Source organism: Dysidea avara, chromosome 1 (genome assembly GCF_963678975.1).
Source record: "Dysidea avara chromosome 1, odDysAvar1.4, whole genome shotgun sequence".
Classification (NCBI taxonomy): domain Eukaryota; kingdom Metazoa; phylum Porifera; class Demospongiae; order Dictyoceratida; family Dysideidae; genus Dysidea; species Dysidea avara.
This window is the reverse complement of record NC_089272.1, coordinates 21,889,797-21,903,971: the sequence shown is the minus strand read 5'-3', so window position 1 is coordinate 21,903,971 and position 14,175 is coordinate 21,889,797. Positions and strand designations below refer to the sequence as shown.

General features: G+C 37.0%; 1 protein-coding gene across 1 annotated transcript in view; it reads right to left on the bottom strand.

Annotated features, from left to right (window-relative positions):
- LOC136259196 (calcium permeable stress-gated cation channel 1-like) overlaps positions 1-14,175 on the bottom strand; it is a 132,282-nt gene that overhangs the window by 86,383 nt on the left and 31,724 nt on the right. The window contains exons 9-14 of the mRNA XM_066052678.1: positions 13,726-13,800; positions 13,162-13,285; positions 11,878-12,011; positions 10,745-10,858; positions 9,364-9,422; positions 5,187-5,287 (exon numbers count right to left, since the gene is read on the bottom strand). Coding sequence (XP_065908750.1) covers positions 5,187-5,287; positions 9,364-9,422; positions 10,745-10,858; positions 11,878-12,011; positions 13,162-13,285; positions 13,726-13,800 — 607 coding nt within the window. The remainder of the gene's footprint in view (positions 1-5,186; positions 5,288-9,363; positions 9,423-10,744; positions 10,859-11,877; positions 12,012-13,161; positions 13,286-13,725; positions 13,801-14,175) is intronic.

The following is a 14,175-nucleotide window of genomic DNA, read 5'->3' as shown; positions in this document are numbered from 1 at the left end:
ACTATTTTCAGTTGCAGGAGACATTTATGATGAAAAGTGTAACCGGCTGGCACCAGAGAGAGCAGAGATGTTACTATTTATAAACAAAAACTTTCGGTTGGTAAAAGGCCAGTACAACTATGGTGATGACTAGCGGTCAGTATTGATGGCTTGTGTTGTGAATCATCTAACTTGTACTATTGTCTAATGTAAGCGTATTATTACCTAACATTTGTTTATATTGTTTTCATTGTCAACTACCTCTTTATAACTGATAAATGTAACATGTATTCACATCTATGTAACAGAAAAGTGTCATTATTAGAGTTCCCTCAATAATCAGATCGGTTATCGGAATCGGCAATAATCAAAATTGAAGTATCGGCTAATCGGATAATCAGCTAAATCTCTTATCGGTGCAACACTACTGTATGTACCTCTCAAATGCAACGTTGTCTCACGAGAGTGCGAGTGATAAAAAACTTGCTGATTAAAGGGCGTGGCTGTGACACCCATTTCGCTTGCAAGTAACAGATGCTATGCATTTTAATTAGCAAGTTCTTAAATTGTTTACACTCTTGTGAGATGACATTACATTTGAGCAGTACCATATCTGTAGGTATATATAGGCAACCTCCAGTGTTGGGCAAGTTACTTTGTAAAAGTAACTAGTTACATATTACATATTACTTGCAACAGAACTATTTAGTTACAGTTACATATTACCCATAAAATAAAGTAACTGTAATAATATTACATATTATATTACTTTGTGTCCACAGCCTTAAGCTGTCACGTGTGAAACTACCACCTTATCACGTGACATGATTGCGTTGTTGGACAATGTGCAAACCTTGGTTATAAGTAAGAAGCTAGTGAATAAGCTTCATTCAGTAGGCCTTGTTACTTCATTGTGGTTAGGCGTTACTCAGAGGATTACTAACGAGATTAGTAACTTCGTTACTTTTAATAATACGTAATATTACAGTAATTATATTACTTAGGTAACGCGTTACGTTTGTAAGTAAAGTATCTTGCCTTATATTACCTGTTTTCATAGCATATTTCGTTATATTACTTTGTTACCACAAAAGTAATAATATTACGTAACGCGTTACATAAGTAGCGCGTTACTCCCAACACTGGCAACCTCTCTTGTTTCACTACTCTTTTTATTCTTTGACCTCTAATCTTTCCTTCTACTTCTTATAAGATAGTCATGACTAGTGAACCCACGCATACTGTATTAAAAAAAGAAAAAAAAGAACGGCACCATGCAGGCATGCCATAAAATATTTTGCATCTGAACGTTTGCCCAAACAATCAATTACTGAAAAGTGCAGCGGCCATTACGCTTCATCTTCAGCTACTGTATGTTTTGCCCGTTACACAGCAATACAAACAAAGAACAGTAACTTACTGAATAACTAACTTGATTCCTTCAGACAAGTATAATTCAACAATGGATAAGGCTACAGGCTTGACTATTTCACTGTTTGATGTCGCTTTGTCCCAAAACATGCCTTTTCACTAATTGCAATACATACACTACACGTATCACGGACTTACCTTTGTTTATGTCCCAGTTCTTTTTGCTGACAATGCAAGGTGTTACTTTGCGGTAGCTCCTCTGTAGCTGTGGTGGTAGCTATTACACTATTCATCCATAAGCAGTGACACTTCTTGAGTTAACCCCCTCACCGCCAAATTTGTAGAGGCTCCAATCTACTGTTTCTAAACTGCTATAACTTACACACCATACCATGTAATCCTATAAAACTGTATATCAATTTACTCGCTATAGAACAAGGAATTCGATTATGAAGTTGTTGTTTACACAAGAGCAACCACAAATCCATTATATAACTTTAAAGTATGAAAATCGATCTAAGTGAAACCAAACGTGAATTTCACTACTTTACAGGCTAGCACTGTTTATAATAATACAATAAACATCACTAACCTGTTTACAGTTGAAGCGATTATCTCTAAGTCCAGTTTTCCAGCATTGAGCAAGTGCGCATGTACACACAAGCATGAGGTCACTGTTTTGAGGCGTACAAAAGTAGCAACACGCCACTCCAACCTATATAATCCCTCTCCTTACTGTTTCTCTTTATTAGTAGTGCCATTGTCACGTCGAGCAATCATCTACAACGCTTGTTATCAACTTCATGAAAGTACACGAATGCATCATCTAACCGTGCAATAGTGCGCGAGAAACCAGTTATCCCTGTTCCTGTTCACTTAGGGCGTGCCCACTACAGGATAAGCACAGGGACTACTAAAGCGTTCGACTGAAGTTACAGAGTATTTAGAATGTGATGTTACAGGCGTTTATAATCAAAACCGCCATATGGCGGTTGTGGCGGTGAGAGAGTTAAATAGGATTTTTTTTATCCCATAGAAACTTGTTGGAAAGATATGGGTTCACTCTGAAGGCATCTTTGGACTTGGTTAGGCCTAACCAACATTGCCAAGTTGTTTCAAAGGAAAAGTGGGGCTGGTTTTCAGGTGATTTTGAAGGACAAGAAAGCCCAAAACTCCATGATTCCTAATAAACAGTACTACCATACTGTATAATACGTAAGCATGCATTCTGAGGAGAATGTCCGTAATACCCCTAAATCTTGACATTACACAGTGTTATAATTGAAGAAAAGAGCCAACTCACTTCAAATGTAAAAAGGCATGAAACAAAATTAAACAAGAAGCCATCAATGTGCAATCTATGAATTAACTGACAAAGGGTGGGCTACATTGGCGCAACAAAACTTTCCACTAGTGTGGGGCTCACTCATGATTTTTTCACTATGCCATGTCACTTAGGGTCAAGACCAGGAGTCCTACAGATCTTCAGCGCTTGTGCTGTAAAGCCTTAACAAATAAACTAACATCCATTTGGTTCAACATGGAGTACTTTGAGATAATAAGTTGCTCTCTAGAGTTCCTATGGATACGTATACATGAAATTTACATGGAGAAAACATCCTGACTGCCTGGCAGACCCTTGTAAGCATTCTAGTGTTAATCAGATGGCTGCAGGTTCGAGGACGTTCAGCACTTGTACTGAAAAGCCTTATTATACAACCAAGTACTAAAAATAATAAGAAATGCGGTCAAAATTACAACATAAATAATGAATGAATTAATTATTTAATTAATTTACGTGAAAACTACAAGGTATACAGACATGCACTAACCAGTGATAGAATCACCATAGAGAACAAAGGCACATGTGTATAATGCTTACTCATTTTCATGCTGGTGACTGAAAAGCCATGTCATTCCATATAACGCACACTACAAAACAGGTAATTAAGGCGGCCACGCCCAACAGCAATAAGAAGGAAGTTCGCCATGCCAGCTGCACAAGACGAGGAACAAGATTAATAGTGGCATGTTTGTAAAACTTTGTATGTATTTATTTATTCATCCCTCCCATCTAGCTGTTTGGCTTGGCTGTCTGTTTGTAAATGTATTGTAAACAGCATGATATGTTTTAATGTTTGCTTGTACATTTTTCCTTCACCTGGCTTACTAGGCTCTGGCTGACTTGGCTGTCTTCCTTTATCTGGCTCACTTGGCTTGCATACTCTTAACTACTACAAGTATTGTGCATTTCCTGCAAGTTGTGTATGCAAATATAGTGTGTGTACATCACTGTGCCATTGCCACACCACTGATGTACAGCATTTACTGTAGCTACTGGGCATGTATCTACTGGTGACCTCTAGTTGATACTGTGCTGTATAATGGCTACATAGCTGAATAATTTCCATCTTCATTGATGTTGCCAATACCATCTTCAATGATGTTGCCAATAATATATTGCTGCATAAAATAGTACAATAATGTATAGCTCTCTGCTGTATGTTTGCATCCATATATGTGACCGTCTCAGCAAAAACCCGACTAGTTTGCACAATTAAAATAATATATTCCCTCAGCATTATCTGTAGTTTTGGAATTATAGTGCTAGACAGTAGGAGGAGCAAGATAACTAATTTGTACAGCCGCTATATTGAAAATAAACCACAGGCGCTTACATTTGCAGCCATAACTTCTGTTTGGATTAGTATACAACATTGCAATTTGGTTTAAAATGTTCACCATGGATCAGCACATCAACCAAGGTATAGTATTACCCATGTAGACACTTGCGCATACGGATACACAGTATGAAGGCAGTTTGGTAGAAGAAATGATGACGATCTTGTTTAAGTTTACCGCATCATAAACAAATGCAAGTAACACGCATACCGTTGGAGCTGCACAAACGAAACAAAAATTTTTGAACTCTTCATGAGCATGCAAATAAGATAGTATTGATTTGAGTCTTCTTTCTTTAAGTACTGGCCTGATAAAAAATTGCATACACTGTATCTTTTCCCATAATTTTAGGAATAATTTTTAAATTTCAATATTCTCAATGTGTTTGTGCAAACAAGTCGGGTTTATGCTGAGACAGTCACATATACTGTGTACACATCATCGTGCCATTGCCACACCAATGACGTACCGGCATCTAGCTACTGGTGGCCTCTAGTTAAAATGGCACTATTGTGTTGTTTGTGCCATATTGAATTAATTATATTTTGATCGTGCCTTCAGTACCTTGTCATACATAGCATCACAAGGGTGTTGTTGCATTGGTGTATGTACTTGATTGTATGTGACCCAGTCCTAGATAAATAAATAAATAAAAAGACGTGGCTTTTCACCTACCACAGCAGTTGCAGCAACAAACTAATAATGCATATACAGTACATCATGTACAAAATTACTACGTAATATGGAAACCTTAGTGTGATTCAACAGATTACAATTATAGATTATGACACTACCTTATTTATTTGCCTAGTGATAAAAACCATGCCATGGAAAACAACAGTTGTAGTTTACTGAAGGTTCGTACACCCCCTGTGCGATGGTTTTACACAAATAATAACAGTTGTAGTTTACCAGAGCTCCACATACAATGCAAGGGTCACATTCCACCACAAACACAACCAGAAGGAAATAAATCACAGGAAGCAATGCCACCCATTTGCAGTATGAAAATTTGATGGACAATATAATATCACTGACGTTGTTTCACCGGATCCCACTTTTAAATCCCTGAATTTTGTACCTTTATTAAGGCAGCACTTTTGTACAAACTGTACATGCACTGTACAATAATAACAGATATTTTCTGTACTTACCGATGATGTATTTGTAGCATCATGAAATCTTACTCTTAAACTGTCCAAACTGTATAGCAAAGTTGTTGGAGTTGTAAAAAAGAATAAAAAGGCAAGCAAACCTACAAAATTTATACCCATGCAATAAATTAAAGTGTATTTGCACAGTACACTTATTAATAATTACATGTAGATACATCAGTAAATGAGGGAATTTGAAATAGGTCAATCCACCTGTTTATGCATACCCCCCTGTACATTTTTTTTAATAATTGATATTTTTAAACCAGGTACTCACCCACAACCAGCCAAAGGCTGGTTGTGGGAACTCCGCCTGTGGGCACACCTGGTTTAAGGAAATTGGTTTGGCAAAAACCGTGTATCTGTGTATCTGTCCAACATCCATGTGAACAAAAAGGCTTTAAGCTACAGAAAATAACCTTCGTTCAATGAATATAGGCTTTTAACCTACATGTACTGTATTAAAGCCCAACTTTCTGTATTCGTTACATTTATTTGAAGGGGTGTGGCCAGTAACTGAAACCAGTTGAAACAGTTCACTAGGGGCTAGCATACATACTGTAACAGGCGTACTGTACAACAACTGAAAAACAATGTAACATATGCCTCGTAAGCTACCAGGAATGGTGTATCTTCTTGAGTTTAAAGGAGGTACATGCCCCCTTTGTAAAATTAAGAGCAGCCATAAGGCTTTACGTAGAGAATTTGCAAATGAAAACACAATAGGCAAAAAACAATACTTCTGTGCGTAATTAATTTGTGGTTTAAAATGGTTTGCTCAAGTTACGCTGCATAGCAATGTAATTGATGCATTACAAAATGTGACCTAATTTTAGAAAACCGTTGATATCTGCACAATTTTTAAAATGGATTTTATTTGTTCTATGTTTTCTACAGGGACAGAGGAATGGACTAGCCACGTTTTAGCTTCCTAAGTTAAGCAGCGTTGGAAATACAGCACTAGACAGCCGGACGAGCAAATAAATTGATATGCACAAAAGCTATCGAGAAAAGAATCTACAGGCGCTTACATAAACCATCATACTTTACTGATATGACGACGTACGGAATTGAATCTTCACTCATTGTGTTCGCCATGAATTTGTGCATCCACCAAGGTATAGGTTTTTCCCCAGGCATGCTTCTGTGTTCGAGAAGGAAGGCAAATTCACTGAAAAACAATCATTGGCAAATTCTTTCGTCACCGCAACATAAACAAACGTCTGTAACTTTGAAATCCTTTCGTTTATGGAGATTAAACAAAGATTTTTGTACTCCCTATGAACAAGCAAACACGATGATGCCCAGGATTTATCCATTGGAGGCTTAATTCGCCCACCAGTGAGGTGATAAAAACTTGCATAATTTTTTTTTTCTGGAGCTTGCATTTTTTACCCAGTTTTTAAATGCGCTTTATTACAAAAGTACTCTTGTGCGTATATCGACGGTTTTCCAAAATTCGGTCACAAGTGATTGGTGAATTATGAAATATACATTTTTAGTATACTGAATGTATTGCTACAAAACAAGCACGCTGTGTGGTTAATTTAATTGATGAAGAGTTGATTAATTCAAGTATTTACTGGGTGCCTAGGTTTTAGAAGTAACACAACATCAACTTGTTTAATCATGAACCACGATAGTGGGTTAATAATAGGGATCACTCAAGTTTTATCCTTGCGAAGAATCCTAATAGAACATACACCTAAAAACTAACTTGAAAATCATTCTTCAACTGAAAACAACCCTCTAGTGGTTCGTATACATAGGTCCACTAGTAAGTGTCAAGTGAAAAGGAAACAGTAAGAGTACTTCAGACAAAACTGAAATTTGCCATTTTGTTCAAATTTTTATTATTCATAATATTACAGTATTATTATTATTCTTTCACAAGCATAAAGAAGTTTACAAGGAGAATCCTGAGAATCCTGGGATAAAAAGTAGCAAGGCTTGCTGAATGGATCATTGTGCATGTCCACAAATTATTTTTTGATTTTGCTTTCAGATGGAAACAGCCCAAACCGGACCGTTTCTTGTTGCCATCATGCCATTATGTATGAGAAGCCATACATTGCACTCAGAGTTAGGTTTTCTGGTGTAGGCTGCTTATTGCTAATAAATCAGTCCTTATTAAACTCAATATAGGCCAAGAAACGTAATCTGTGCTGAAGACTTCATTGCAATGCGGATTTTTTTCACTCCGTCATTATTGTATGTGGGCAGGTTATTCAAATACTCTCATAGAGCAGTCATGTAAATACTTTAATAATGCAATCAAGTGCAAATCTGATTACAACAATCCTTGCACTGAATTGACCACTAGCTACTAATAATGTAGCTAAATTCCAGCTAATACTAGGAGACTCTGTATGCACACTGCAATTTGATAATATCATGTGTGTATTGAAATATTGATGCAAAATTACACTATTCACAACAGTCTTCATTATCAATAAAACAAATCCATTATTCATTACTGGATTAATAAAAGTACACAAACAACCTGTAGATGAATAAAAATAAATTTCACAAGGAGATTAGGGATTGTTGAAAAAAGCCATGAAACAAGAAAGGATTACTGGGGTGGTAATGCAAACCACAAACCCTTATTTTAACTATTTCAAAATGACGGAGGATGTAACTAAGGTTTAATGACAAAGTCAAAATAGGAATTGTGGTTTACAATACCAACCCAGCAATTTCATGGCTTTTTCCAGCAATCCCTAATCTCCTTTTAAAATTTTCAATTTTTATTAATCTAGTATAGTATTACAAGCTACAAAATGTCCAAACTAAGAATGTATACATACAGTATTACAGGATAGCAGATCTAACTTTTATAATGTTTTTGCTGAATGTTCTATTAGAGTAGCTACAGTAGGTGACTGCTCTATTAAAGTACTGTATCTTTACCTGATACACTACCAAGAATACAGTGACCAGATCTGCAAGAATCCCATACATTAGTGCAAATTCAATATTACAGTAGAATGCAATAATTGCAATGGGTGAAATATCAAAATTTATTTTAAAAAGCCCTAGCAAATTTTTTGAGCATTCTTTCACAATGAAGGAAGTTGCTAACGACAAAAATCTTGAGAGCATCGTGATTCCTATAACGAGAGAAGTCCAGAAATCTTTTCTTTGTGTGAGCACTCCCAAAGTGATGGAAGATACAGTATGAGCATTAGTCTGCCTCCCATTGGACAAGCGGTTCACTATTAGCTTTTTCTCACATTTTTACGTTCAGGAAGAGTCTGGAAGACTAAACTTAGTGTACCAACAATGGATTTGGCTGTTTGTGGAAATCTAATAGCGTACTATAAGTTGCATCTCGGTAGAAGAATACATTTGTAAGTTACCTCTGTATGACCATTTAATTAAGCAACCGTAGTTTATTTCCATATCGTCACTGTACAAATCCATTTTTCTGTTAGCACCATTTTGTAGCACTGTTACTTTGAAAATTCTTGGCTTCTAGAACTTAAACTTCAGGTGACCATTCCTTTAGCTATCTGATAAAGAAAACATACTAAAATGGAAAAATGTGTTAACATGTGGGGTTCTAGCAGATCCAATCACATATTCCCTTGTTGCATGACCTGTAGTACAATCCTACTGTAAAAGCAAGTTGGCAAATGAGTAAAATGAATTACATCAGTTCTGTGAGCAAATCAAAATGTAAGGGGGCACTGCCAAAGTGGGAAGAACAGGAAGTTGTCCCCTCCCCATCACTCTTCCTCTAATTTAACTGTCAGTTGCGGGAAAAGAACCTCAATTGAAAAGGAGTTGGTCACCCTCCTGGGTTGTTGTAGTGTCTCCTAACAACCAAGTGATGGGTGTGATAAGCAGGTATGTCTGTGCAAAAGTTAATTTTATGTTCCTGGACCAGGCATCTTTTTAATTTAAACTTTAATGTGGTGCACATTCAGTAAATGGAATTATAGGGACAGACATGGTTGATGTATAAAGCAAAGAGCATTTACAAGACACAAAATCCTTTCAATAGTATAAGAAAATTATAAACTTTTGACTTCCACTGTATGGCGATTGTGCAATTCAACAAAAAATGTCTATGCAGGGAACCAGAAACTAAACTATAGTCCGTACAGCAAATATTTGGTGATCACTTCATTTGTTTCTTAATACAAGGATAATTACATACACATAAACTTACAGAAATTTAATGCAATCCATCTTATCCACCATGAGATTCTAGAAATTGATAAGTTTTCCCTACAACATACCAATATATAATGCTATACATACGTGTTACACTATTTGGCACATACACATCAAAAAGATAACATAGCATTATCAATGTACAGTATTATTATTATTGTCTGACCATTGTCCACCAGTAAGCAGAAGTCTGTTGCTAAGGTAAATTTTTTTGTAGAATGTTTGCATGTCATGTAAGCAAGCGTTGTAAGATCTGTGATCACAGTCAAAGTATTGACTAGCCAAAGACTTAACTGTGACCTGTGACTAGAACTTCTTCCTGTGAAAATTGGCAACAAATATTTATAGTTTTTGATTGTGTGGATTTAAAATTTTTATCTTTGACTGCTGACTTGGCATGAATTTAATGGCCTTGTCTACATAATGTGAGAGCCTGTGTATCACTCCCCTTCCTAACTGCATGTACCGGTATGGTCAAGCTGGTTATTGCCAGCTGAATCAATGCCTTATTTTGTTTCAGAAACACCATTTTGTATTGTAGCAGTTGGTATTTAATGTCCAAAGGTTCACAAGTTTTCATTTATCACGGAGATCTTTAGAGCCTGTTAGCCATGAAGCAACAAGCTTTATTACAACTGGCCACAAAGCAACAACGCTTTATTACAACCATGATTTGAAGTGAAAAAGCTTGCATATAGCCACAAAACAGACATGGTGAAGCTGTGATGGTTAGTACTATAATGGCAACAGCGAGGAGTCCCAACACTGTATGAGATTACAAATCTGCAACTTTTTGGCAAAAGATTCTAGATTATGAACCAAGATTCCAGCTTGTGATTACCAATATTTTGGATTTCAAAACTGATCTTACAAATACTATGAACTACCTAACGTACTGTACATTGATAAACTGAGATTATGCAAAAATAGTAAGATTCGATTTTCCAATTTCCATATGGGATTCTAAACATGTTGTACAGGATTCCAGCTAGTATTAGACCCCTTGGGCAACAGTGACACACAAACACGCTGGCTGTAAAACTTGACAACAGTTTATTGTTACCAGTAGTTTCACTGATACAGTAGTTGTGAATGTAGCTATATGCAATAGTTTTACTGTAGGTTGCTGTACTGTAAATAACACATCAAGGAGCTGAGTCATTTAGTTTGATAGCATGTTACATAGCACAGCTACAAATACGGTTTACTTTAATACAGTTTTGAGTTAGCTCTAATACAGTCAGCTTCAAAATATTCAATAGGATCACAAGACTTAGAGCAAAGATAGATAGCAGAGTGTGGCTTGTTTACAACAGTGCACATTTTACAGAAGTGCACATTTGTAAATAAAAATTCAACACACACACAGAACATACCACAATATGTCGGTAGGGAAAGGGGCCATAGATACTCTCCAACTATCCGATAACAGTGCATCTGATAAACTTGATGTAGATTTATGTTTACACAATCGATATCCATCAGTAACACTACAAAATAAATGTAAGAAGTTTTAAGGTATTACACATTACTTGCATACTGTACCTGTAACCACACATGTACAGTGTAGCTATATAAGTTATAAGCTGTAGTAGTTATATAAGTTATTTATAAGTTACACTGATCATTACAATAAAAGATGCTTAAAACATATGGGAGACCATCACCCAGCTATCATGCCTATAATAATAATAATAATAATCCCAAAGCCAAAAAAAAAAACATTGGCTGTTGGTGTTTGGCTTGGGGGATCTGACCATCTCCCCCACCCCATGTGTGTGTGTAACTCTGTCAGACCTCACCTCTTCAATTCTTACGTATGTACGTAGGTCTCCCAGTAATGGCTTACATCAAGAGTACATGTACTGTATATCAGAGGCTTGGGGCAAGATAACAAATAATTCAACAGGACATACTGCATTGACCATTGAGGGACATACCATCTCCCAGGAAGTGTATTCACCTGTGAGAGTGGCTCACCATGTTTGACATTCCTGGGCATAAACGTGGTTACTGCTGCACTTCAGCTACTGTACACCTACGTACCAAGGAAAAGCTAAAGTACCTGCTAAGATGGGCTGTTGGCTGCTACACAATCTCAAATGGAAAGCCTGACTAGGCTGTTACAATTTACAACAAAAGTAGTCAGGCTATACAGCCATGACTGAAATACATACTGTAGATGCAGGTGCAGATGACCCCCTTGCAAAACAAGTGCTCAAAAATTTACAATTTTTAACATAACCAGCCAGTTGCTAGTCACCAGCCAGTTTCCAAATCACCAGCCAATTGCATGGTCACTAGTCAGTTGCTGGTCACCAGCCAGTTGCCCATTACAAGCCAGTTGACGGTCACTAGTCAGTTGCCTTTTTAAAATAATCTGTAAATTGTATTTCTACTGCTTCAGTGAGCATGTTGGATTTTTGAGATCAGGTCACATGTACTAAAGTCTGGGACAAAATACATCAATCTGTATTAGGTACTTGTGCGTACACTGTGTCTTACATACCCAGCAGCTTCTAATTGAGATTCCATGGTAACAAACAACAAAGGTAGTCTCTTCTGATTAACTTCTACCCTCTCTATCTTTAATTCTTCTTGCAATCGCGTACACTCATCTCCATAATACACCCTGGCATTCACCTATGATGTTGCATTACATAGAGGGTGAATGCATGCACATACAATAACAATAATGTATAGATGTGTTGCTGCACTTACATTGTACATACATGTGTTCCTATAAATACAAGCATTTTATGGCCTATGTTTACAGTATACATGTATAGTGTGTTTACACTAGTAGCTCCAGCTCGGTACGGTACAGCACGGTACGCTACGCTACGTTTTAAGTACACGTTTACATTGGTAAGGAAATAACCGTGCTGGGCAAGTTTATACATAAGCACGTGATGGCTAAAGTATCGTCCTACGAGATGCCTTCGCCATTTTCAAGCTCGTTTTAAGCTGTTGCTGTCGTACAAGTTACCAGCAATCCGTTTGAGGGACAATATCAGCAGCTACCACTCGATGGACAGCTCATTTCAAGTCGCATGTGGTAACTGGACATTGTTTCACGTTTGGCCATGGTAGAAGCCATCGTATTTACGCACAGCAGCCAAGAAAATAGCATGGTTTGTTTCAATTTGTCTACCGTGCCGTGCCGTACCGAGCTAGCATGGTAGAAGTAGCAGGGCAAGGCGAGCCCGGCACGTAACAGTTTGGCTCGGATCGATACCCGTTTACACTAGCAAAATTAAGCGTACCGTGCCGTGCTGTACTGTGCCGTACCGTGCTCAACTGCTAGTGTAAATGCACTAGTAGTCTCACCACCACACACCCGGTAAGTTGTCAAATTTCAACAAAGTAACTGGATTAGTGCATGTTTATGCTTTATAGCAGTGTGTAAAAAGACAACAACAAAAAACTTTGTGATCACTGTATGTACTTTTTGTTGGAAATGGTTGGGATGATTTACCTCAAACTTAGTATGTATGTGGACCGCCAAACATAGCAGCAAGGCAACTCCACTGTAAAAACTGTACAATTAGGAGATGGGGAAACACCAAGACACACAAGCATGAATTACATTTTGCTGCTTCCAGCTAATATCACACTGTCATGGTGCACTGATTTTTATGCAAGTCACACAATACACTATTGCTAGATGCTGAAACTGAGGTTCAACCACTTGTTTTGTGCTTTAAAAACTATACCCCAAACAAACCACACTAAAACTTTTACTATGTACAGTAAGATGCAGTCATATAAACTGTAAATTACACATCCTTACCCCAGAATTAGCACAGCAACACACAGCCCGTATCTTGTTAGCAAAACCAACATTAACAGTAACTTCAGTATTACATTCATCCTTTACACTCTGGGCCAGCTTTAACTGTGTCCTTTTCTCAGTACTACGTAAATCATAACAACCACTCAATAATACAGGGTAGCTGTATGTACATGTAAGCTAGTTACCAATGGAGCAATAATAGTGTATGTACTGCACAAGTGACTAGGTTGCATGGAAGACGCACAATTCATAAGCAACTGTAAAATCTTTGTGAATTAATTTTGCCTGAGAAAGCATTAATCTATACCGAAACGTGCATAATTACTTATTAATAATCACATAATGGCATTTGTACAGGTCATGTGTACCTCATATTAAACAACTGAAAAGCAACATTAAAGCTAACAATCGTCAAACAGTAATTGAAACACATTATTGTACTCAGGCTTCTCTTCAAAAAGTTGTTGCACATGCAACCTTGTATCTAACAAGTACTAATGTACTAGATACAGGGTACTCTAATGTGTGGTACTCAAAATATCATGTTAACACAAAACTTACTATTCATTGTATAGCTTGAGTAATTTGGAAACATCATAGGCAAACTGAATGTCTTTGGTATGATAACCAGCTTCTCTGAAAACAAATATGACATGCAAACTTATTACTTGAATCATAGCATATTTATTATAGAAATTATTTGCAGACATTTATCCTACATGTGTTACATTATCAATTGGTATAGCACATTCTGTACATACCGTATCATACAGTACTACTGTACTGTTTATGTAGGGATCCCCCCAAAAATGATGCGTGCCGCCTTTAAAAAGCATCCGAGAAACATCTTACGTGATGAAAATCACCTTTACGGAATATAATATTAGTCCATCTAACATCAAATACAGCATTGAAACAAGAAAACGCTTACAGGTAGCCAGATATAGAATTTTTTTAAAAATCACTGAAACTCGAATTTTTGTCTGCCTACCTGTGTGCGTGCGTGTAGGC